This window comes from Bos mutus, chromosome 17, assembly GCF_027580195.1.
Source record: "Bos mutus isolate GX-2022 chromosome 17, NWIPB_WYAK_1.1, whole genome shotgun sequence".
Classification (NCBI taxonomy): Eukaryota; Metazoa; Chordata; class Mammalia; order Artiodactyla; family Bovidae; genus Bos; species Bos mutus.
In genome coordinates, this window is record NC_091633.1 from 28,540,178 (window position 1) to 28,564,397 (window position 24,220).

At 38.8% G+C, this 24,220-nt stretch overlaps 1 protein-coding gene across 11 annotated transcripts in view; it reads right to left on the minus strand.

Annotated features, from left to right (window-relative positions):
• LOC102282944 (zinc finger protein 26) overlaps positions 1-24,220 on the minus strand; it is a 65,297-nt gene that overhangs the window by 15,280 nt on the left and 25,797 nt on the right. The window contains exons 1-4 of one of the 11 annotated variants that reach the window (XM_070386388.1): positions 12,545-12,746; positions 10,808-10,920; positions 8,912-9,014; positions 7,439-7,631 (exon numbers count right to left, since the gene is read on the minus strand). Coding sequence is in view for 1 of the 11 variants with exons in the window: in XM_070386392.1 (XP_070242493.1) it covers positions 7,439-7,453 (15 nt within the window). In the remaining 10 variants the exon portion in view is untranslated. Of the gene's footprint in view, positions 1-7,438; positions 7,632-8,911; positions 9,015-10,807; positions 12,457-12,524 lie in introns of those variants that run through there. The other 10 variants (XM_070386383.1, XM_070386386.1, XM_070386382.1 and 7 more) reach the window with 10 other exon arrangements.

Consider the following 24,220-nt stretch of genomic DNA (forward strand, 5'->3'; position numbering starts at 1 on the left):
GCTACAAATAGATGGAAAGATACACTATGTTTTCTTGCATTGGAAGAATCAATACTGTTAAAATGACCATAATACCCAATCTACAGATTCAATGCAACCCCTATGAAATTAGGGCATTTTTCACAGAACTATTAATAGAACAAATAGTATTAAAATATGTATAGAAACATAAAAGACCCCAAATAACCAGTAAAGAATCTTTAATAGAGCTGAATGAATCATAGCCTCTAACTTCAGACTATACTACAAAGGTACAGTAATCAAAACATTATGGTACTGGCACAAAAGCAGACATATACATCAATGGAACTAGATAGAAAGCCCAGAAACAAACCCACACACTAGGGTCAATTAATCTACAACAAAGTAGGGGAAAACATACAACAAAGAAAAGATAATCTTGTCAATATGCAGTGCTAAGAAAACTGGGCAGTTACACGTAAATGAATGAAAGTAGAACCTTCTCTAACACCACATACGAAAATACACTCAAAATGGATTAAAGACCTAACTGTGAGACTGGATACTACAAAACTCCTTGAGGAAAACACAGGGAGAATACTTTTTGATATAAATCTCAAAAATAGTTTTTTGGATCTGTCTCCTAGAGTAATGGAAATAAAGCAAAAATAAACAAATTGAATCTAATTAAACATAAAAGCTTTTGCACAGCAAAGGAAACCAGAAACAGCATTTAAAGACAACCTACAGAATGGAAGAAAATATTTGAAAATGATGTGACTGACAAGGTCTTAATTTCCAAAATATACAAACAGCTCATAAAGTTCAATATCAAAAAAACAAACAATCCAATCAAAAAATGGGGCAGAAGACATTAGTAGACATTTTTCCAAAGAAGACATATAGATGGTCCAAAAGCACATGAAAAGATGTCTAATTATTTTTTTTTTTAAAGTGCAAATCAAAACTACAATAAGGTATCACCTCACAGCAGACAGAATGGCCATCATCAAAAAGTCTAAAATAATAAATGCTGGAGAGGGCATGGAGCAAATGGAACCCTCCTACACTGTTGGTTGGAATGTAAATTTGTGTAGCCACACTGGAAAACAGTATGGAGGCTCCTTAAGAAACTAGTAATAGTTACCACAGACTTGGCAATCTCCCTCCTGGGCATATATCCAGAAAAGATGAAAACTCTTATTTGCAAAGATACATGCACCTCTTAAGTTCACAGCAGCACTATTTACAATAGCCAAGACATGGAAGTGACCTCAATGTCCATGGAAAAATGAATGGATAAAGATGTGGTACACAGTGGAATACCAGTCACAAAAAAGAATGAAATCATGCCATTTGCAGCAACATGGATGGACCTAGAGATTATCCTGCTGAGAAGTAAGTCAGACAGAGAAGGAACAAGTATTATATGACATCACTTATAAGTGGAATCTAAAAAAGTAATACAAATGAACTTATTTATAAAACAGAAACAAACTCACAAATATAGAAAACAAACTTATGGCTACCAAAAGGGAAAGGACGGAAATGTGAAGGGATAAATTAGAAGTTTGGGATTAACATATACACACTACTATATATAAAATCCCATTGACAATCAACAAGGACCTGCACAGGGAGCTATATTCAATATCTATAATAACCCGTAAGGAAAAAGAATCTGAAAAAGAATATATATATGCATATAGATATAAACGCTATAACCTGAAAGTAACACAACATTGTAAATCACCTATACTTTGATTAATAAAATACTTATAAGTGATTGTTCATATTAGTACTACTGATAAAAATTATATTTATATAACAAATGTACCAAAAAGTATAAATATTCCAAGTGTCCATCAAGTGGTGAATGGATAAATAAAAAATGATATATTCAACATAATGGAATACTATTCAACAATAAGAATGTGTTTCTGACATATACTAAAACATAGATGAACCTCAAAAATACTATGCTAATTGAAAGAAGCTAGAAACAAAAGATTACACTTTTATAAAAATCCATTTATATGATATTTCCAAAAAGAAAACCTGTATAGACAGCAAGAAAATTAGTGGTTGCTTCAGGCTGGGGATGGGAGGAGGAACCGACTGCAAATGTCACAAAGATTCTCTTGGGATTATAGAACCCTTCTAATACTGGATTGCAATGATGGTTATACAATATAAAGTTACTAAAAAAATTACTGAGTTATACACTTGTCAGTGATGTCAGTGGATACTACTGACATAGTTCAATAAAGGTGTTAAAAAGATAACAATATTAATCAATTTATGCCAACATACATGACAACTTAGATAAAATAGATATATTTCTTGAAAGACAATGTACTCAAAAGTGACAGAAGAAAGAAGGTCTGAATTAGTCCTTTAACTATTACAGGAATTGACCCTCACAATTTAAACCTTCCTTCAAAAAAACCACAAGTTTTAGATGGTTTCAGAGGTGAATTCTTCCCAACATTCAAGGAATAAATAAAATGATCTCATATAAATTCTTTCAGAGAATAAACAGTGCAAACTTCTCAATTCATTTTATAAGGCCAGCAGACCTCTAATCCCAAATCAGACATGAACACAACAAAAGAACATTACAAGCTCTTAGAGAATCAAAATTCCTAATAAAGTGTTAGCAAATTGAATTTAGCCATGCAGAAAAGGGGCTTCCCTGGTGGCTCAGACAGTAAAAAATCTGCCTGCAATGCAAGAGACCCGGGTCTGATCCCTGGGTTGGGAAGACCTCCTGGAGAAGGGAATGGCTATCCACTTCAGTATTCTTGCCTGGAGAATCCCATGGACAGAGGAGCCTGGAGGGCTACCATCCATGGGGTTGCAAAGAGTTGGACACGACTGAGCAACTAACACACACACATGCATAAAAAGTATAATGTGGCCTGACCAAATGAGGTTTCTTTCAATTATGTAAGATATTGATTCTGAAATCACTATTATATTAACAGAATAAAGGAGAAAAGCCATTATCATTTCAAAATGCAGAAAAGGCATATTGTGAAAATCTGTTCATTGTAAAATACTATCAACAAACTAGAAATAGAAGGAAATTTAATCTGATAATCATAATCTATAAAATATGTACAGCTAGCATCATACTTAATGGTAAAACACTGAGTGCTTGGTCTCTGAGGACTAGAACAGCACTGTCCAACAGAATTTCTTGTGATGACAGAAATGCTCATATCTATACCATCCAATAGGAGAAGGCAATGGCACCCCACTCCAGTACTCTTGCCTGGAAAATCCCATGGATGGAGGAGCCTGGTAGGCTGCAGTCCATGGGGTCGCTAAGAGTCTTACACGACTGAGCGACTTCACTTTCATTTTTTCACTTTCATGCATTGGAGAAGGAAATGGCAACCCACTCCAGTGTTCTTGCCTGGAGAATCCCAGGGACGGGGGAGCCTGGTGGGCTGACGTCTATGGGGTCGCATAGAGTTGGACACGACTGAAGTAACTTAGCAGCATACCATCCAATATAGTCACTGACAGCCACCAGTGTCTACTGAATATGTCAAAGGTGACTAGAAACTGACTTTTATATTTTATTTAATTTTAATTTAACAGTATGTGAAGCTAATGGGTATAGGTTATACAACTGGTTTTTGTGCCATTTTTTTGGGATGGCAGATTTCTGTGCTATTAGTGGTGGGTCCCTCCTGAGTTTATGGAACAAGGTAACTCATGGTGGGCTGCTGGAGTCTCCAGGTGGGCACTGGCCATGCTGGAAAACCAATCATTGGATTGGAGGGTTGGGGCTTTCAGAGAGATGCTATCAGTCCAACCTCCATGGAGCAGACAGGGCTGGAGGCTGAGTTCCATCAAATGGCCAGGGATTTAATCAATCACACCTACACAGTGAACACCCAATAAAAACTCTGGATATTTCTGCCTCAGGTTAGCTTTCTGGCTGGTAATCAGACATAGGCCAGGAGGATGATGTATCCTGATTCCACAGGGAGAGGGCACAGCAGCTCTCTGTTTGGGACCCTGCCAGACCTCACTCTGTGTCTCTTCATTTGGCTGGTCCTAATTTGTGGCCTTGTAATAAAACTAGTTTTAGGTATAGCACTTTCCTAAGTCTTGTGAACTGTTCCATCGAACCTGAGGGGGTCATAGGAACCCCCAAATTTGCAGCCAGTTGGACAGAAGTGTTGTGTGTGGCCTGAGGACTCTCGAACTTACAGCTATCAACTAAAGTGAAGGCACTCTTGTTGGGGATGGTGCTCTCACTCTGCAGAGTCTGTGCTAATTCCAGGTGGCTGGTGTCAGAAGTGAGCACCTGTGATGTGCTATGTAGTGGACAGTGCAGGCCTGGGTGTTCCTAATGAGACAAGGGTGTTCCTAATGCCACCTCTAGTCTACAAAGTACTGCAGGAGGTCAGAACAATACAATGTGAGGAACAAGTATAAATATTGAAAACAACATGTAAAACTGTCATAGATGGCATGACTGCATAAAGAAAATCCAAAAGACCCTACAACAATTAGAATTAGTTCATTGTGGACATTCTTCTTGGATATCACATCAAAACTAATCAACTGGTCTCACAAAAATGAGCTGTAATGTAGAATCTTCATTCATATTGGTAAACTTTTCACACGGTCACATTAAAATCTACTGTTTTATCTTGCTTCTTAAATGGATCATTTACTCATTTATGATTTTACAAATCATGCATTGGCCATGTGGAAAACTGGTTTTCTGAGTTTAAATCTCACAAAAAAAATGGCTTTACTAGTTAATTTTATAAACATTTAATGCTGAAGTAATTCCAATTTTGCTAAACTCTTATATAATGTGGAAGAAACTTTTGATAAACTTTTTGACACTTGCATGATCTTGATAACAAAACTCAATAGGGATACTGCTAAGAAGGGAAAAGCAAAGGCCAAGTTACACATGAACACTGATTTGAAAATCCTAAACAACATCACCAAAGTACTATACTGAACAAAATATAAAGAGGAAAATATATCAAAAATAAGCTGGAGTTTATCCCCCAAATTCAAGGTTGATTTAATATTTAAAAAATAATAATTGATATTTACTATATTAATAGATTAAGGAAAAACATATCATCATCTCAGTAGATACAGATAAAACATATCTGTAAGTGGAAGAATGTACATCACAGGAGCTACAAATAACAGAAAAATCTAACAGCTTTAAAAAAGCACATTTATGTTTTTCAAAAAGAAGGACTAGATTTCATAAGGGAGAATATAAAAGTATGAAAAAGAACAAACAGATGAAACAACACACCAAAAATTGAAAAATAATCAACATTTATTTGTTATAGAAAGTCTTAGCAAACTAGGAAGTCAGTGGAATTTCTTTTTATTAAAAAAAAAAAGTATTGCTGATATTTTTATAAACATGGAAATCTAACCAAATCTAAAGAAAAATGATTAGTTAGTTTAAATGGGCTTATGAAGTTCCTGAATACCAAGACAATATGCAAAAATCTAGTATATTTCTATGTTTTGGCCATACTTTAAAATTATAACAAAATTTTATGATAACTAAATTTTAAGCTACTAATTGTAGGGCAGAAGATGTACAAACTGAGCCTTGATGTAGTTTGTGGTACTAGAGAACAGCATTCTAGTTAGTAAATAAGAAAAATGTTACAAGGAGGGTGTTATCATTTTGCAGCTTCTAATGAAATGATCCATACAAGCAGTGATCATTTAAAGCCATAGCAAGACAAAGAGAGACCTGTGGGCATCATGCAACTCCTGAAAGAAGTACCACAACTTCTGAAGCATTCTTGCCAAGAAGTCACACTTGAACCTGATCAAACCTCAGCGTGGAACTTGCTGTGATGATGGAAACGTTCTTTACCTGGGCTACCCAGTTCATGGCTGTCCAATCTGTGGCTACTAAGCACTTGAGAGGGGACAACTGTGACAAAAGGATTTAACTGAATTAACTTAAGTTCAGTCGTATGTGGCTGGTGGCTTCAGTACTGGACAGCACATCTCTGAATCTACCAATTTACAGGAAACCCAGGTGACAACACACCAGTAACAGCATGGGGATGTATTACCCACCACATCACTTATTCAGAGCCTTCAGATAGTGAGAAACTACAGATCAATGGCCTGGTCTCTTCAACACATGATTTGGATAGAAAAAAATACGCAGTGTCAAGATTAAGAGACAGATTAACTGCACTGTATGAACTTTACTTGAGTCTGACGCAAACAAATGACAATTTTTATGAGACTAATGGAAACTTGATAATGGCTGGATTTGATGATATTAAGAAGCTGCCTTCAGGGACTTCCCTGATGGTCCAGTGGTTAAGAATCTGCCTTGCAATGCAGGGGACAAGGTTTGAGTCCTGGTTTGGGAACTAAGACCCTACATACTGTGCAGTAACTAAGGCCATACAACGCAACTACTGAGCCCATGTGCCACAACCAGAAAGTCTGTGCACTGCAATGAAAGATCCTGAAAAAATGCAGGAAGAACCTACATGCCACAACTAAACACCGACACAGCCAAATAGATAAACTTTTTTTTTTTTAAAGCTTTGAAAAAAATAAACTGAGGAAATTGAATGTATATTTCTTGAAAAAGAAGAGGCTGTCTACATTGAAGAGCTTGCAAATGCAATGAATCTCAGAAACAAATGAAAGTGAAAGAAGCAAAACACAAATGAGCATGCACAACAGCAGACAAAACCAACTGCAGTGTTAGCGGATAAACACTTAGGAGTAAAACTAAACAGACAAGCCAGGAAATGGTTACAGAAGCTAGAGTCCTGGTTCCCTCTGTCAGGAAGAAGCTGTGATTGGGATTGAAACTGTGATTTCAATTTCTTGAAATGAAATGGTGGTTTCATGGGTATTCATTTGATAACACATTAAGCTGCACTTTAATATTTTATGAACTTTTCTCCATGTGAATTCTGCTTCACAACTAAAGAGGTAAATAAATAAATAATTATGGTGATTAAGTTCGGCTTTGGCATACTACCCTTGGGTCACATTCTGTGGAAAACCATGAAAAATGGCTACAATACTCTTGTATTTATTACAATGTTTCTCCTGAGGACATTACCACTATATCATTTATTTAAAGGCTTCCCCAGGGAGTGACCAATAAATACTTACTTTCCATGAAGAATTTTGCTTTTTCATTTAGATAATACAATGCATACGTTTATTACACTTGTCAAGAATTTGAGAAGTTTATAGCTCATTCAGTAATTATGTAGGACACTAAGGCTTATAAAAATCGAAACTTTAAGAACTTCTCAAGGCCCTATAGTTATTGCATCACTGCTTTATTTTGTCCCAGTTTGGATCTTCCATTCTGAGGGTATCTTCCCCTGACTTCTTAACAATGTAATATTTCGTTTTTCACTCTTACATACTCCTTCTAATCCCCTGGAAAAATAATGAGGAATAAACACAAACTCACCTGTAACATGGTCATTTCTGCAGCCTGTGTGAGATGGTCAGCAAGTCTGAGTTTTGTTCAGTCCTGTGGCCTCTGCTTCTACCCTGAAGCTCTGGAGTGAGGTCTTTAACACCAGGAATGAATTTCTCTGCTGGGAATGCCTTTCTTGTCTCACACGAGCAGGCTTATTTGTGGGGAACCAGGATCTGTGAACCTGGGGACCAATGCACTTCAATTGGTATATTCATAGTGCACCTAAAATCCCTTCCTTTCTTGCTGGGAAATAGGAATTGATAATCATCTAATGCCAGAGTGTCTTTTCTGTATAACTGACACAGGACTACCAGGGATAGAAATAGAATGTGATACAAGAGAATGGCAGAAGTGCATGTCTCTGCACACAGATAAAGATTACTCAGCAGAAGTAATCCTGAGATTCAGTTAATGTCCACTGAGGACACTGAGGGACAGTGCTGGGAAGGACAAGGCAGCTTTGTGTTACATAGACTTTTGGAAAGCTTATGTGATTTGTATTAAAATAGATCTAAGTTTTAATCAACTTTTTCCTTTTCCTGGCTTTGTGACTTTGGGTAAGAACAAATAGAAAACTAAGGTTTAAAATCTATAACCTTCCTAATTTATGTCTGCCAATCATATCAATTTCTAAAGGAAGTATGTTAAATTCAGATTGGCCAGTTTTTCCTTGTACTTCTGTTGATGTTTTGATTATATGCTTAAAGTTATGTTGTTTGAAGCACAGAGATTATATATTTCTGGAGAATTAATCTTTAGTTGCTATGTAATGCCATGGGGATTCTGAGGAATAAATGAGATATTAAAGGGAAAGTGACTAGTTTCTGGCAATAACAATAGCTCTCACATCTGAGTGTTTTCAGTATATAAGACAAAATACTAAACACTTTATAACAACCCTCACAGACAACCCAAAAGGCATTTGACAAAAAAGCATTAAAAATCTCCATTTTATAGAACAAAAAATGAAACTTAGAGTGTGCCAATGACTGCACAACTATTAAGTATCAGCAATGAATGCTATTCTCTTTTTTGCTATGTTCAAGGTTGTTGACATTTAGTTGCTTAGTCGTGTCTGACTCTTTTTCAAACTCCATGGACTATAGCCCTCCAGGCTCCTCTGTCCGTTGGATTTCCCAGACGAGAATACTAGAGTAGGTTGCCATTTCCTTCCCCAGGGATCTTCCTGACCCAGGGATCAAACCTGCGTCTCCTCAATTGTCAGGTGGATTCTTTTATGACTGAACCACCTGGGAAGTCCTACATTCAAGATATTTACTTCCAAAATCATACAGTTATTGTGTGTATTCATGTACAGATATGTTCACACACTCACCCTACATCTCAGAATTAGCTCTTATTTCCATGCACACATTCTGTCACCTTAGTTCCACAGAAACACAAATGAAGAACAGCCTGCTCATCCCTATGACACACTAAAGCAGCACTTCAAACACCAACCTCTTCCCTTTCATGTCTTCCTGTGATTCAGCCCTTGGTATCAACTCAGAAATACATATTGAAGTTCCTTCCAGTTACACAAGAAATGATTCCTTTATATACCCTAAATTGTGAAAATATATTCATTTTAGAACTGGAACTGGCACACATAAGAACTAAACAAAGAGAGTCATAATTATTACAGAAGTAAAATATGATGACAAAACTTAGAAATGTATATAAACTAAATAAGAAAAATTTCTTTCTTGTGACCAAACATAACCACTCTTAAGAGGTGGTATAAACAATCTGGATATTTTTAACAAAAATATAAGGTCACATTTAAAAACTGTTTTTGCTTTCTTCCCACTATGCAAACCATCTTTCCAGGTCAACAGACATAGTACTGTAATATCAACAGCCTTCTTATTTAAACAAATAAAAAGGTAGAAAAAAAATATGTATATCAGGAAAAAATACATAAAATATAGAAATATACATGACAAGAAATGTATACAGTTCATAGGCTAAAGCAAACTAAAACCACCGATGGGGACTATAAAAATAGACTTCCTCACACACAAATTGGTCTTTCTAGGACAGAAAGACTTCATAATTCAGCCCTGAATGATTTATATTTTTAGTCAATTCCAATCACAATCTCAAAAAAAATTTTTTTAACAAGCAATTCTAAAGTTCACCTGGAAGAAAAAAAGGTACAGGAACAGCTTTGGACATTTTTGGGAAACACAAGATAATGAGTGTAAATAGGTCCATGTAATATTAACATATATTGTAAAATTATATTAAAAAAAAGTATTTCATACTGTCTCCACAAAAGATTTACAGCTAAATAAACCATAACAGCCCAAATATGTAAATCTCTCACGCAATAAATGTGGCACTTCACACCCAAAGTAAAACCAGATTACTTAATGAATAGGAGAAGTGATTAACACTTGAAAGAAAATAAAGCCAGATATCTATCTCATATATTACAACAAACTACAGTTGACCCTTGAACAATTTGAGGGTTAGGGACACTAACCCACCTCACCACCCATGCATTCAAAAATCCTCAAATAATATTATAGTCAGCCCTCTATATCCAAGGTTCATATCTGCAGATTCAACCAACCTCTGATCATACAGTACTGTGGTATTTATTGAAAAAAAACTGCATATAAGTGGACCCACGCATTTCATACCCCTATTTTTCAAGGGTCAACTGTACTTTCAGAGGGATCAGAACTTAAAATAATGAAAACCATGATAGTGCCTAAAGAAAACACAAGTGAGTATTTGTGTAGTTTGGGGGAAAATATCCCTACACATGCTACAAAGGCAAAAGTAAAAAAATGTTACTTAAAAGCCAATAGATTTAACCATTAAAAAAAAGTAATAACCTCTGTGTGGTTCAAGAAAAGTCAATCATAATACAAACATACACACATACCCCAGACAAGGATGATACACCTCTAGTAAATAAATAGGTCATTTCCTTTGTGTTACACTTTCACCTTATTTCATGGAATAAAAATTAAGCAGGTAGCCAAATTCACAATGTGATCTTTAAATTTCCTTTGTCAGAAACTACTTGGCAAAGTTTAGTTGGGTTTCAGAGAAAATTTATCAAGAGTAGAGAGAAATGTTGAAATGAGGCATAAGAATCTGAGGTGGAAAAAGTGTGATAAGCCATCAGTGTGGTAGTTTTTAAAAATTTGATATTAACTGCTCAGCACAATAGATTCGACCTTATTTTCATTTAATTTATACAAATGTTTTTGCAGGTTGGCTCTTGAGAGAGCTCTCCCTGAGTGCTCTTCCCCTTGACTTCCATGTATTCCTTCAGCAAATGGAAGCCTACCTCCTCCGCTATAGAATTTGACCCTTTTAACTTTATGGGTTTGAGTTTACCTCAGCAGTTTCCTGCACAGCACTGCAGTTCTCCCCATGACATGCTCACGTTCACCTGCAGGAGGAAGGGGCACCTTCATCATCATCCCAAAGTTCCCACTCAGCATCAAGTCCTGTGGAATTACAAGGGAAAAAGAACAATGAAAAGTGACATTTACTCACACCTATCATGTGCCAGGCTTCCCTGGTGGCTCAGTGGTGAAGAACTTGCCTGCCAATGCAGGAGACACAGGTGGGATCCCTGGGTTGGGAAGATCCCCTAGAGAAGGAAATGGCAACCCACTCCAGTAATCTTGCCTAGGAAATCTTGAGGACAGAGAAGCCTTGCCCACCTGCAGTCCATGTGGTCCCCAAAGAGTCAGACACAATGTAGCAACTAAACAACTATGTGCCAGATGTTCTATATACCACGCTGTCTTTTTCGATGCATTCAGCATTCATTACAGAAGTAATACTGCACAAAAGTTCATGTGCCCCAAACAGATGATATATGCACGAATGGTAGATTGGGGCCACTGGTTCCATGCAGTCTACCCCAGGGCCTGTGACCAAAGATCCACAGCAGCAGTAGAAAGAGGGATGGGCAAATGTCTTGGGCGTCCCTGTTTATATTCCCAGTATACGCATGATAGAGTCCCCTGTCCAGGGATGATGGCAGCAGGGCAGACTAAGGAGAAAAATAAGAGAAAGAAAAGATTTCAGGGGCAAGTTGAAAGAACTCCCCCAGAAAGGTCAAACTCCCCACTTGGGACAAAAAATATCCCACTTGGGACAAAAAATATCCCACTTGGGATCGTAAGGGCTTTAAGCAGGATATGCAGCATATTCCCAATTTTGTTGTTTTTTTCTTAAAGGGAACAAATAAGGTTATTAACAATATACACACATTTATTGACTAAAAGATGTACAAAACGTTAGCAGTGACTATTTTCTGTTGATGGGATCATGAATGATTTTCATTTGAATCTGTTTATCAATACTCTAAACTGACGACAGTGAACATATTTTAAAATCCTTAATCCAAGAAAACAGGCAAGCAAAGTAGTTTCAGTCCAGCACCATGTGGTTGAAATAAACAGTAAGGAATCAATAAGTAATCAATAAAATAATGTGTTTTAATGACTGCAAAAAGCTTCCAAGCTAGGGAAGAAAAGGTCATTTCTTGCCACTCCCTCGGTTTCAGATGAAAAGCCTGAGACCCAGGAACTGTGAGTTGACTGTTTCAAGTGGCAGTTGTGGGTCAAAGTCAGAGACAAGGCTTGAGGCCAACGCTGTCCTCACCGCATTAGCAACTGTCAAAGTTGTCTGGCTTTTTTGTTAGTAGAGACGCCTCGGAAAAAATCCTACTGATAAAAGCAGAGGCAAGCTGGGTGGAGCCGGGATGGAGGCGAACAATCGGGTCGCCCCGCGTACACGCCCAGGGTGCCCCCACGACTGGCCGTGTGTCCCGAAGGTCGCGCGCGGCCGGGCACGCGCGTGGGAGACACCACCTGTACGAGCCGGTCTGGAAGGAAACGTCAAGGTGCTCAGCACTGGCCGCGGCGGAGGAAGGGCCTCCCCCCACTGCTAAAGCCCACCGGTGCCTACCGCAACCCAGCCACTGAGATCCAGGCCGAAATGCGGACGCCCACTTGCAGCCCTGGCACGACCCCCAACCCGGCCCCCACGAGCCCTCTCAGCCCCCGCCGCCCGCCCCACAGGGATCCAGCCCCGGAACCTGCAAAAAATGCCTCGGACCACGGACGCGCCGGACGGGGACCTGGACCCAAGTGACCGCCCCGCCCCCGGGCTTTGCGCGACCGGGGCAGATCCGCGGGATTCCCGACGGCCTGGAGCCTAGCCGGGGAACAGCGCGCGCACGAGCACGCGGACACTTGCACAGTGGCCTCTCGCGTGGTGGCGAAGGACAAAGAGAGGGTCCAAGCCGGCTGCAGAGGGTTGCGCGTGCGCGCGGGAAAGGCCCTGCCGAACTACACTTCCCAGGAGGCCCTGGGACACGCAGCGTCAGGAGTCGCTGGAACGCGGGTCGGTCTTGGAGAAAACAGAAAAATAATTGTAACACATTTATGGAAAACATAATAAAGCACAAAAAAAGCGAAGTTAATCTATAACTCAAGTGCAGTGGGGTAGGTTATAATTTTCACTATTTTTTTTTTTAAAGAGAGTAAAAGGCAGGATGAAAAAAGAAAATGCAGAGCCACAGACACTTAAGAGATTGAGAATCCACTCTGTATTAATAAATTCTAAATTCTTTATGGTTCTCAAGGAGTAGATGTGTCAGATTTGATCCGAGAAATGAGAAAACCTGGACGTGAATAAAAATGAAGACAGTATCAGGGAATCTGTGCCGAAAAGTATCCATTATTGCGTTTCCAATGAATTCTTTCAAACATCCAGTGATCAGAGAACTCTTATATTTAAATAGTTTTAGAGGAATTAGAAGAAGGAAAAGTTTCTATTTATTAAATAGCATAAAGGTACCAAAATGGACAAATCATGATTTAAAAGGAAGCATAGACAGAACTTGATTATTGCTGCCCATGCAAAAATACTGAGAAGTTATCAACAGATAATTTTTTGTAGGATATTTTGTTAATATTTTGTAGAAATAGAAATATTTTCGTAGACTGGAAACCAAGTGGATTCTATTCTAGAAATATAAGGGTAATCAGGGTATATATTAACATAAGTAAATAAGTTAAAGGGAAAAACTGATATTACCTCCACGAGATGAAAAAAATGTTTAACTGAAAAAATACATTATAGGTTTTAAAATATAAATTAAAAAAATTGTTTCCTAATTTAGCCTAATTGAAAAAATATCCATTTCAACTATTAAACCACTATGCTGCTTAAAGGTGGAATATCATTAGGAGTTAGGAACAAGGGATCCATACTCAGGATTCAGATTTTTTTTTTAACCAGGCTAATACTGGTAATTTCCTGGTGCTCCAGTGATTAGAACTCCTTGCTTCCACTGCAGGGAGCTCGGGTTTGATCCCTGGTGGGGGAACTAACCAAGATCCCACAAGCCTGAGTGGCATTGGGAGCAACAGAGTCTTAATCACTGGACAGCCAGGGAAGTACCCCCTACCATGCTGTTCTGAAGAGAAAACTATTCGAACTAATAAATGAATTCAGTATAATTGCAGTAGAAGATTGTAGATATCCTTTATCACCTTAAAAGGAAGTTACTTTCCATTTTGAATTTGTTAAGGACTTGGTCCTGAAGAATGGCTGGAATATATTGAATATTTTTCTTTAGCTGTATAGGTAAATAAATATGTATTTTATAATAACCTATTTCTGCTTTAAGATTAATAAACTTCAATATTAAATTATCTTGTGTTGGGAGCCGCTTTAGGCATTACTAACAAAATGGAGGCACAGCCCCAACTCCCTCTCCTTGTCCCGCAGGCATGGACCCGGGATGAAGGAGTTAGGCCTTGTGATCCTGACTTGTTTTTTCCTCCCCGCAGCTGAGTTGACTGAAAAGAATATTAAGGTGCTTATTGTTCTTGAGAGGAGCATGAGAAGGCACAAAGCCTTCTGCAGCTGTGCTCAGAGAATAATTCATAAAGTTAATCTTTGACATTCGTTCAAGGACCTTTACAAAAGAGTGTTCCAGGATGAGCACGTAGGCCGCAGCTTGAGGCTATGGGAGGGATTGCTATCTGAAACCTATTTGTGAGGGAAATGTTTATGGCAAAGGAGTTTGCTGAATTTAGGGCTTAGGAATAATTAAAATAGTTAGAAGCTAAAGATTTAAGGAATGTTGTAATGTTAGCATATTTTACTATAGCTTCTAGAGATTAGGAATTTTGGAGATATTAGTGGTTAGAAGCCTTTTAGAGAAAGTGAGCTCAGGATACTAGGGGCAAACAGGATTTAGAAAGATAAGAAATAAACTGAGGAATGTGGTATGCAGCTCAGACATTAGCATGAGTTACTATGTATTCACAAGGACACATGAGAAGTAGATAAGAGAATTGCTGAGGCAGGAACTCCTTTTGAGGGGCAACAATGATTTATGGAGACAACAAATCTGGGTCAGGGGGAACTGAAAATGTCAAACCTCTGACCTAATGCTTTTGTAAAAGTATAAAAGAGAATCTTAAGCTTGAAATAAATATGCAGTCTAAGAAAACTGAGAGGCTGCTTCGTTTCTCGCCGACACCGCCCATCCCTTCAGGCCGATTCCCTGGCTGCTGGAGCTGGACTTGGCAATCTTGAACATATTATTTACTTATAAAGTTGAACAATACTGTCCTTTTTTGTGTTGGTCCAGTTGTCGTTCAGTCGCTATGTCCAACTCTTTGTGACCCTATGGATTGCAGCATACCAGGCTCTTCTGTCCTCCCTCCAGTATCTCCTGCAGTTTGCTCAAATTCATGTCCATTGAGTCAGTGATGGCATGCAAACATGTCATCCTATGCCACCCTCTTAAATCTTTCCCATCATTAGAGCTTTTTTCCCCAGTGAATTGGCTCTTATTGGAGCTTCAGACTCAGCATCAGTCCTTCCAATGAATATTCAGGGTTGATTTCCTTTAGGATTGACTGGTTTGATCTTACTGAAGTCCAAGGGACTCTCAGGAGCCTTCTCCAGTGCCACAGTTAGAAAGCATCAATTCTTCGCTGTTCAGCCTTCTTTATGGTCCAGCTCTCACATTCATACATGACGACTGGGAAAACCATAGCTTTGACTAATGAACCTTTGTCAGGAAAGTGATGTCTTTGCTTTTTAATATGCTGTCTAGGTTTGTCATAGCTTTCCTTCCAAGGAGCAAACATCTTTTAATTTCATGGCACCTGTCACCATCCACACTGACTTTGCAGCCCAAGAAAATAAAATATGTCACTGCTTCCACTTTTTCTCCATCTATTTGCTCTGAAGTGATGGGACTGGATGCTATGATCTTAGTTTTTTGAATGTTGAGTTTCAAGCCACCTTTTTTATTCTCCTCTTTCACCAAGAGGCTCTTTAGTTTCTCTTTACTTTCTGCCATTAGAGTGGTATCATCTGCACATCTGAGGTTGTCTATACTTCTTCCAGCAATCTTGATTCCAGCTTGTGATTCATCCAGCCCAGCATTTTGCATGATGTACTCTGCATGTGTGTGTGCTCAGTCGCTCAGTTGTGTCCAACTCTTTGTGACCCCATGAACTGTAGCCTACCAGACTCCTTTGTCCATGGGATTTTCCAGGCAAGAATACTGGTTTGGGTTGCCATTTCCTTCTCCAGTGAGTACTCTGCCTCTAAGTTAAACAGGCACGGTGGCAATACACAGCCTTGTCGTACTCCTTTCCCAAACTGGCATCAGTTTTTCCATGTCTGATTCTAACTGGTCCAGTTACTCTTCTACATAATAGATCATGTCACAATTTAGTGGCTTATTATATCTCACACTTTCCCGGGTCAGAAATTCAAGATAACCTCAGCTAGGCAATTTTTGTCTTAGGATCTTTCATGTGATTGCAATTAGCTGATAGCTGGAGCTAGACCAGCAGGTGCTGTAACACTTGGGGTGGTGTAGGCATCTCTCACTCTTCCAGTAGTCTCAGGCCTCTTTAGTTCATCTCTTTGTGTGAGCTGTTTGCACCTCTTCATAGCACAGCAGCCTCAGGGCAGTTGGACTGCTTACCTGGCAGCTGAAATTCTTCATCAGGAAGAGCTTCTGTGAACAAGGTGGGAACTGCATCTCCTTTTATGACCTGGGCTTGGAAGTCTCACAGCTTCATTTCTGCTGCAATCTGCTGTCTATGAACAATTCACCAGCCCGTCTGGATTCGAGAGGCAGGGGACACAGACCTCTCCTCCCCATGGAAAAAGTGACAAAATCATATTGTCACACTGAAAGAGGTTGCTGTGTAAGAGGTGCTCTTGTAGTCATCTTAGGAATACACAACTTACCACAGTCCTCTGGCTTTGACAGTTGATATCTGCAAACTATAACTATCTTCTGTTCCAAGACCCCAAATGTCTCATTACATTGTGGCATCAGATTGATCAATCTCATTCTAGAAATCAGGCCCTGCCTGGGGTGAGGCTCTTCAGGACTTCTCCCTTGGATACAACTCTTACGTGCTATTTCTCTCAATCAAAGTACCTGTTATCTTCATCTTACACACATGTAATGCAATAGTAAGACACTACTATTCCAAACTGGGGACAACAGGAGTCCTCATACAGCAGTTGCTGGGGATAGAGCAGCCACTGATCCATAGAAATTCCAAATCATGCTAGGTATATGTTACCAGTTCACTGCTCACGTAGAGTTCTCCATACCTCTTAGCAGCACCTTAGATCTTGGTTCTGCTGAGTCATCCTTCTTTATTCATAAAATGTGATCCATATTTGCCGTTGAGTATCTTTTTCAGCCTCCTTCCTGTCCAAAAATGATTGGGAGCCCAAAGATCTCTTTTTTATTTTGTCCAGCATTTGTCTTTTTCATTTCAAGGTAATTTGGCTGTTTTTATTTAGTTTTCATTAAAACATTTTTATTTAGTTAGTTATTGTTTTGGCTGTGCTGGGTCTTTGTTGTAGCATGGGCTTTTCTCTAGTTGTGGTGAGTGGGGACTACTCTCTAGTTGTGGTGCACAGGTTTCTCATTGCAGTGGCTTCTCTTGCTGCAGAGCATGGGCTCTAGGGTCTGGGGGCTTCATTAATTGTGGCTCCTGGGCTTTAGGACACAGGCTCAATAGTTGTGTCACTAGGGCTTAGTTTCTCCACAGCATGTGAAAACTTCCCAGACCAGGGATCGAACATGTGTCTCCTGCATTGGCAGGCTGATTTTTTACCACTGAGTCACCAGGGAAGCCCCAGTATGGCTATTTTTTAAAACTTTGTGGTGTATATGTATGTATTTATACTATCTTTCTGTTTACAATTAGCTTTCACTTGTTCCTCTTCTTGCTGGGAACCCTACAATTAGCCATTGTTGTTTAGTCTCTAAGTTGTGTCTGACTCTTTGGGACCCCATGGACTGTAGCCCACCAGATTCCTCTGTCCATGGGATTTCCATTACTTGTGGTTGGAGGCATGCTAACTAAAGGGATAAAATGAGTGTCTAATAAAGAAAAATGGTGAAATTGGAACTTGTTTGAGTAGAAAGAAAAATACAGGACAAAATTACATAAGTATGGCTAATTGTAGGGCTTCCCAGGTGGATCACTGGAAAGAATCCACCTGCCAATGCAGGAGACACAGGTTGGATGCCTGGGTTGAGAAGATTCCCCTGGACAAGGAAATTACAACCCATTCCAGTATTCTTGCCTGGGAAATTCCAGAGGAAACTTGTGAGCTACAGTCCACTGGATCACAAAAGAATCAGATATGACTGAGTGACTGAGCAGGCATGCATATATCCTCAAAATATTATTTTAGGGATAAGACTTTGTCTTAGGGATAAGTCTTTGTTATCCCTTTCTTTGTCATGGAAGGTCTGTTTTTTTATGAGAAATTTCACAGAGGCTTTCTTGTAAGATCTTTTTTTTCCCTCTGAAGAGGTACATGAGGTACCCTCTGAGATTTTCCTGAAATCTTCCCTAAGGATCTTTTGATCCCTGAGGACCTTTCTTGCTTTAAGAATGCTTTCCTGGAATAAAAGACTGTACTGAGCCACTGATAATTCCTCATGGAGTGGTTCATTTTTCAGTTCCTCTCTCCACTCTCATATTGTTATGAAAAGTGAAAGTTTTTAGTCGTTCAGTTGTGTCTGACTCTTTGTGACCCCATGGACTGTAGCCTGCCAAGCTCTTCTGTGGAATTCTTCTGCAAGAATACTGGAGCAGGTAGCCATTCCCTTCTCCAGGGGATCTTACTGACCCAGGGATTGAACCCAGGTCTACCTGCATTGCAGACAGCATTCTTTGATGTCTGAGCCACCAGAGAAGTAGCATGAGAATAAGGCAGGTAGCACAGTAACACTGTGCATAGAAAACTCTCAGCTCTACCATTAGAGGTCATTATGTTATTGAACCGAACTTGGGTCCACTGTCTACCACCCAGCAAAGCCAAGCTACTGACACCAGGTTGTGGTGAAGGGAAGTGCAGTGTTTACAGCAGGTGCCCAATGTGGGGCCAAGCAAAGTGCATGGTTGGCTATTGCTTGATGGCTTTCAGGGAAAGTTTTTAAAGATAGGGTGAAGGAGAGGGATCACAAGGTTTGTGATCAGCCTGTGGACATTCTTCTGATTGGTTGGTGGTGAGGTAATCGGGGCTCAACATCATCAATCTTCTGGTTCCAATCTGTCTGGGGCCTGCGTCCTGGTGTTCAGCATATACTTAACTTTTCCGTCTGCTGCAGGTTTCAGTATCTGCAAAACATTTCAAAGGATATAGCTCAGAACATTATCTATAGCCCCTGAAAGAAAGAAAGAAAGTGTAGTCGCTCAGTCATTTCTGACTCTTGGTGACCCCATGGGCTTTAGCCTGCTAGGCTCTTCTGTTCATGGAATTCTCTAGGCAAGAGTACTGGAGTGGATTGCCATTTCCTTCTCCAAGGGATCTTCCTGACCCAGGGATTGAACCTGGGTCTCCAGCATTGCAGACAGATTCTTTACTGTCTGAGCTACAAGGGAAGCCCGTGAGGGGGAACTAAAGGTCTTTGACTTTAGCAGCTAAACTATTATTATTTAGTCTTGCTTGACTATTTTCCTTTCTTTCTGCATTTTCTTACTTCTCTGACTAAATTTCTTCTTTGGAACTTGGGGAAGGCCTAGGAGGCTAAGGGGCTTACCTTGTGGCTCACACAGTAAAGAATCGGTCTGCAATGTAGGAGAGCCAGGTTCAATCCCTGGGTTGGGAAGATCCCTTGGAGAAGGAAATGGCAACCCACTCCAGTATTCTTGCCTAGAGAATCCCATGGACAGAGGAGCCTGGGAGGCTACAGTCCATGGGGCCGCAAAGCGTAGGACACAACTGAGCAACTAACACACACACATACACTAAGAGGCTGAAGTTTTTGTACAGATAAGAGGCAGGGGGAGGACATGGATGGGAGTGGTGTTCTGTTTTGGGAAGACCCCATAGGGTCCTGCTTGATTCATTAAATGACAGTACTGAGAAACGTTCTGTGGCTTATAACAAAACACCTTTTCTCCCATGTTCCCATAATGCTTCCTCATATCCCTTTAAGCCTCCATCAACAACCTCCTTTAGGATCTTTAGGCTCTTCTAATATCCTTCCAAAGGGCCCTTCAGTCTTTCACTAATATTTGCCTCAGAAGTCTGCCACATTCTTCTCACCGCCCAGAGCCAAAATCAGGGGCAGATGTTTTAAGATTTTGTTTCAGTAGTATCCCACTTCAAAGAACAAATTTCTATTCCAGTCAGTACTGCTGCCTAAAGTGTCACCCCAAACTATAGCATAGATAACAACAAAGGGGTTACATCTCTTGTGATTTCTGTGGATCAGGAGTTCAGGGAGGTTTCCTCATGCATTTGCTGTCCTTACGTGGCTGGAGCTGGGGAGTGTGGTGCTGGAGGATGTGGGGGATGAATGAGCATCTTTTCCTCTCCATGGAGCCTGAGCCCAGTCTCTCTCCCAGGATTCTCTGAGGTTTCTCCATGATGGGCTGCTCACAGGGCCACATAAGCTTCAAGAACATGTGTTCCAGTGAGGAAAGCAGAAGCACTTCCTCCACACTCTTTTAGCTACAGACTAATCACCAGCCAACAAGACTCTAAGTGGGAGGACTGGCACAATCACATTGTAGAAGAAGATGCAAGATGGGACATATTGTTACAGTTAACTTTGGAAAATAAAATTTGCCACATATGTAAAAAATGGTTCATTTTTGGTAATTTCATATAGTTCAACCTAATATAGACATGAACAAATGTGTGGGGAAAGAAACAAACTCGAATTCCATTTTATTCAGAAGTTTTAAATCTATTAGGTTGTCCTCTAATTTTTTTCTATTGTGTTTATCCAAGAAACATAATTTTCTATTGTGTCTATTTTTTGGTGTGAAGGTTATGGAGGATTGTAAAATGAATTTGAGAGTAATCTATTCTTTAAAAAATTTCTAGTACTGCTTGTATAACATAATGGTGATCAAGTGTTTCAATGTTTGGTAACAGTTTACTGTTCAATAATCTAAGCTTGTTACATTTCATTGAGGGAAGTTTTTGACTGCAATTCAGTTTCCTTATTTGCTATTGATTCATTGTTTTAGTTTTCTGCTTTGTCAATTATGGTAATGTATAATTTGCAAGAAAATTGAAAATTTTAATCTAAAATTTCATATTTAGTGGCCTGTGGTTATCCTTAGTATTTCCCTATTATTTTAAAGAATCTAAATTACCTGTATTTATGTCCCTTTTTATGTAATTTTAGTTAAAAGGCCTTCTCATGAATGTTCATGAATCTATCTGAGAAACAGAAAATTACAAATTATTAATATTTGGAATCTTTGTTTGCAGTTCCTCCTTTTCAACTTACCTCTTCCTCACAAAGGCAGACACTATCCTAAATATTTTGGTTATCATTATCTTGCTTTTTAATTCATCATCTTATCACTTACACATATGTGCCTAAGTAATATATAATTCCATTTCACTTTATTGGCCTTTAACTATGGTGTTATGTTATACACAGCCATCTGAGAATGACTTTTCTCAATACTGTATATCTAGGGCATAAACATATTGTTTATTCAATTGTAGTTTATTTCATAGTTATATAATATTCCATTGACTATTTCATTGACTGTACATAATAGTTTATTCATTCTCCTTTTACATCTTTATTAGATTAATTTTGTTTTAATTGAAAATTTTATTGAGATAATTGCAAATTCACCTGCAGTGTAAAAAACACAAAGAGATCTCTTATACAATTTTCCCAGTTTACTCCAATGTTAACATTTTGCAAAACTATAGTATAATATCACAGCCAGAGTGTTGACAGTGATACAATCCACAAGACTTAACTGTTTTCCAGTTTTACTTAACACTCATTTGTGTGTGTATTAAGTTCTATTTTATCACCTGTGTGTTTAGGTAGGGTTTCACAGGTAGCATGAGTGATAAAAGAACCCACCTGCAAGATGCAGGAGATGCAGGTTTGATCTCTGAGTTGGGAAAATCCCCTGAAGTAGGAAATGTTTATGTATTAATGACTACACTTAAGATACAGAGCAGTTCCAACACTACAAAACTTATTTTGTATTTTGATACTTTTGAAAATGAATTCAGTGTATTAAATCCTATTTTATGAAAACTTTGTGGTGTGTAGAAGTATTAATAGAATTGATGTGGATAATCTGACTTGACATCCAAAGACCTTGCTAAATTCATTTTTCTCTTCCTAACTGTATCATTTACAAATAATTTCATGCTATTAAAAAGTTGAATAAATACTACAGAAACACAGAATTTAAAAAATTGTAAAGAATTCCTAAATACCTTTTATCTATATTTACACAACATTTACATTTGACCACATCTGCTTTCTCTATAAAAGAACATATTTTTCTTGAAAGGTATGAGCATGAGTTGCAGGTGTGAGTTCTCTACACTCCCCAAATCTTCAGTGAGTGTCTCCAACAAGTTCGTTCTATTATCTAATGACAGTAAAATTATAAAATTGAGGAAATTAATGCAAACACAGCACTATTATTTAGCATACAAAACTTACCCAGATTCCATCAGTTGCCCAGAAAATGTCCAAGAAACAATGTGGGTTCATTGTGCAGCTCCCTGTCCCTTTAAGTGTTTAAACTGGAGCAGCCTTTTAGCCTCTGTCTTTTACATCCTCAATATTTTAAAAATTGCATGTCATTGTCATGGTAAATGGCCCAAACTTGGTGTTTGGTATTGCCTCATAATTTAGATTCAGGTTATGCATTTTGGGCTGGAATAATATATAAATGATGTTGTGCCCTCCTCTGAGAATCAGAGCAACCAGTTCCCTGATATTTGATTGTACCAATAGTTGCAATATTAGTTTTGTTTAATTAAGGTGGTAAATGCCAGATTTCTTGTTTTCCAACTATAAGCAGTAAGCATTTTGTGGAAAGATGTTCTGAAACTAATGAAACTGTCACCTAGTTTTAGCATTCATGGATGACTCTTGCCTTAAAGAATCACTGTGCTGGCTACCAAGCTGTGAGTTTCTAATCTGTCATTTCCTTTTGTATTTATTGATAGTCAATTTTTAAAAGAGTTTTCCCTTCTTCCCTAGTTGTTTATACATATACAATTATATATCAATGCAGATATATGCATTTTTATTTTATTCTTTTGAGTTGTAACCTGTTATTATTTGGTCCCAGTTTTGACCAAAGCCTTAGAGCTGTTTGTGATACCCTTTGGGGCTTGTTCTGTGGCCTAACGTGTGATCTGTGCTGCACAATATTTCACAGTACTTGGAGAGTATGCATTCTTCTGCAGTGGAGCCGAGTGGCTCACCTGTCTGTTAGGTCCAGCTGGTTTAGAGTATTGTGCAAGTTGCCTGTTTCCCTGTCAAGTGTTATGGGTTCAGTTGTTCCACCACAAAAGAGATATGTTGGAGTCTTCACCCCCCATCTCAGAATGTGACTTTAGAGACAGGGTCTTTATAGGGATAATCAAGTTCAAATGGTCATTAGGGTGGGCCCTAAACCAATGAAACTGGTGCATGCATGTGTGTGTTCAGTTGTGTACAACTCTTTGCAACCCTGTGGGCTGTAGCTCACCAGGCTCCTCTGTTCATGGAATTTTCCAGGCAGGAACTGGAGTGGGTTGCCATTTCCTTCTCTAATATGACTGGTATCCTTATAAAAAGAAAAAATTTAAACACAAATTAGACACACATAGGAGAAAATGATGTGGAGAGACAAAGGGAAAAGATCAATATGCAGAAGTCAAAGAGAGGCTTGGAGCAGATTCTTCCCTCAATCTGCCAACTCTGTTGGCACCTTGACTTCAGATTTCTGGCCCCCAGAACTATGAAATATATGAAAAATAAATTTTTGTTGCTTAAACTACTTGTTTTGCAGTACCTTGTTACAGCAGTCTAGAAAATGTGTAAGATTTTGGTTGCAAAATAAGGTGTTGCTTTAGCAAATACGTAAAAATTTGGAAGTGGCTTTGGAATTGGCAACTGATGGAGGAGTTTTGAGGTACTTGATAGAAAAAGCCCAGATTGCTTTGAGGGCATTATTGGTAGAAATACGAGAATGTTAAGGTACTACTGGTGAGATGTCAGATAAAAATGAAGGACATGTTATTGGAAATTGGAGAAAAGTGGGAGATAACTTGACTGACATGTGTTTCAGTGGACAGAGGACAGAACTTGTGAGTGACGAATTGGGATATTTAGCTGCAGAGATTTCTAAGCTAGGTGTTGAAGTCATGACTTAACTTTTCCTTGATGTTGATAGTAAAACATGGGAGGACAGAGATAAACTGAGACTGTATTGTTAA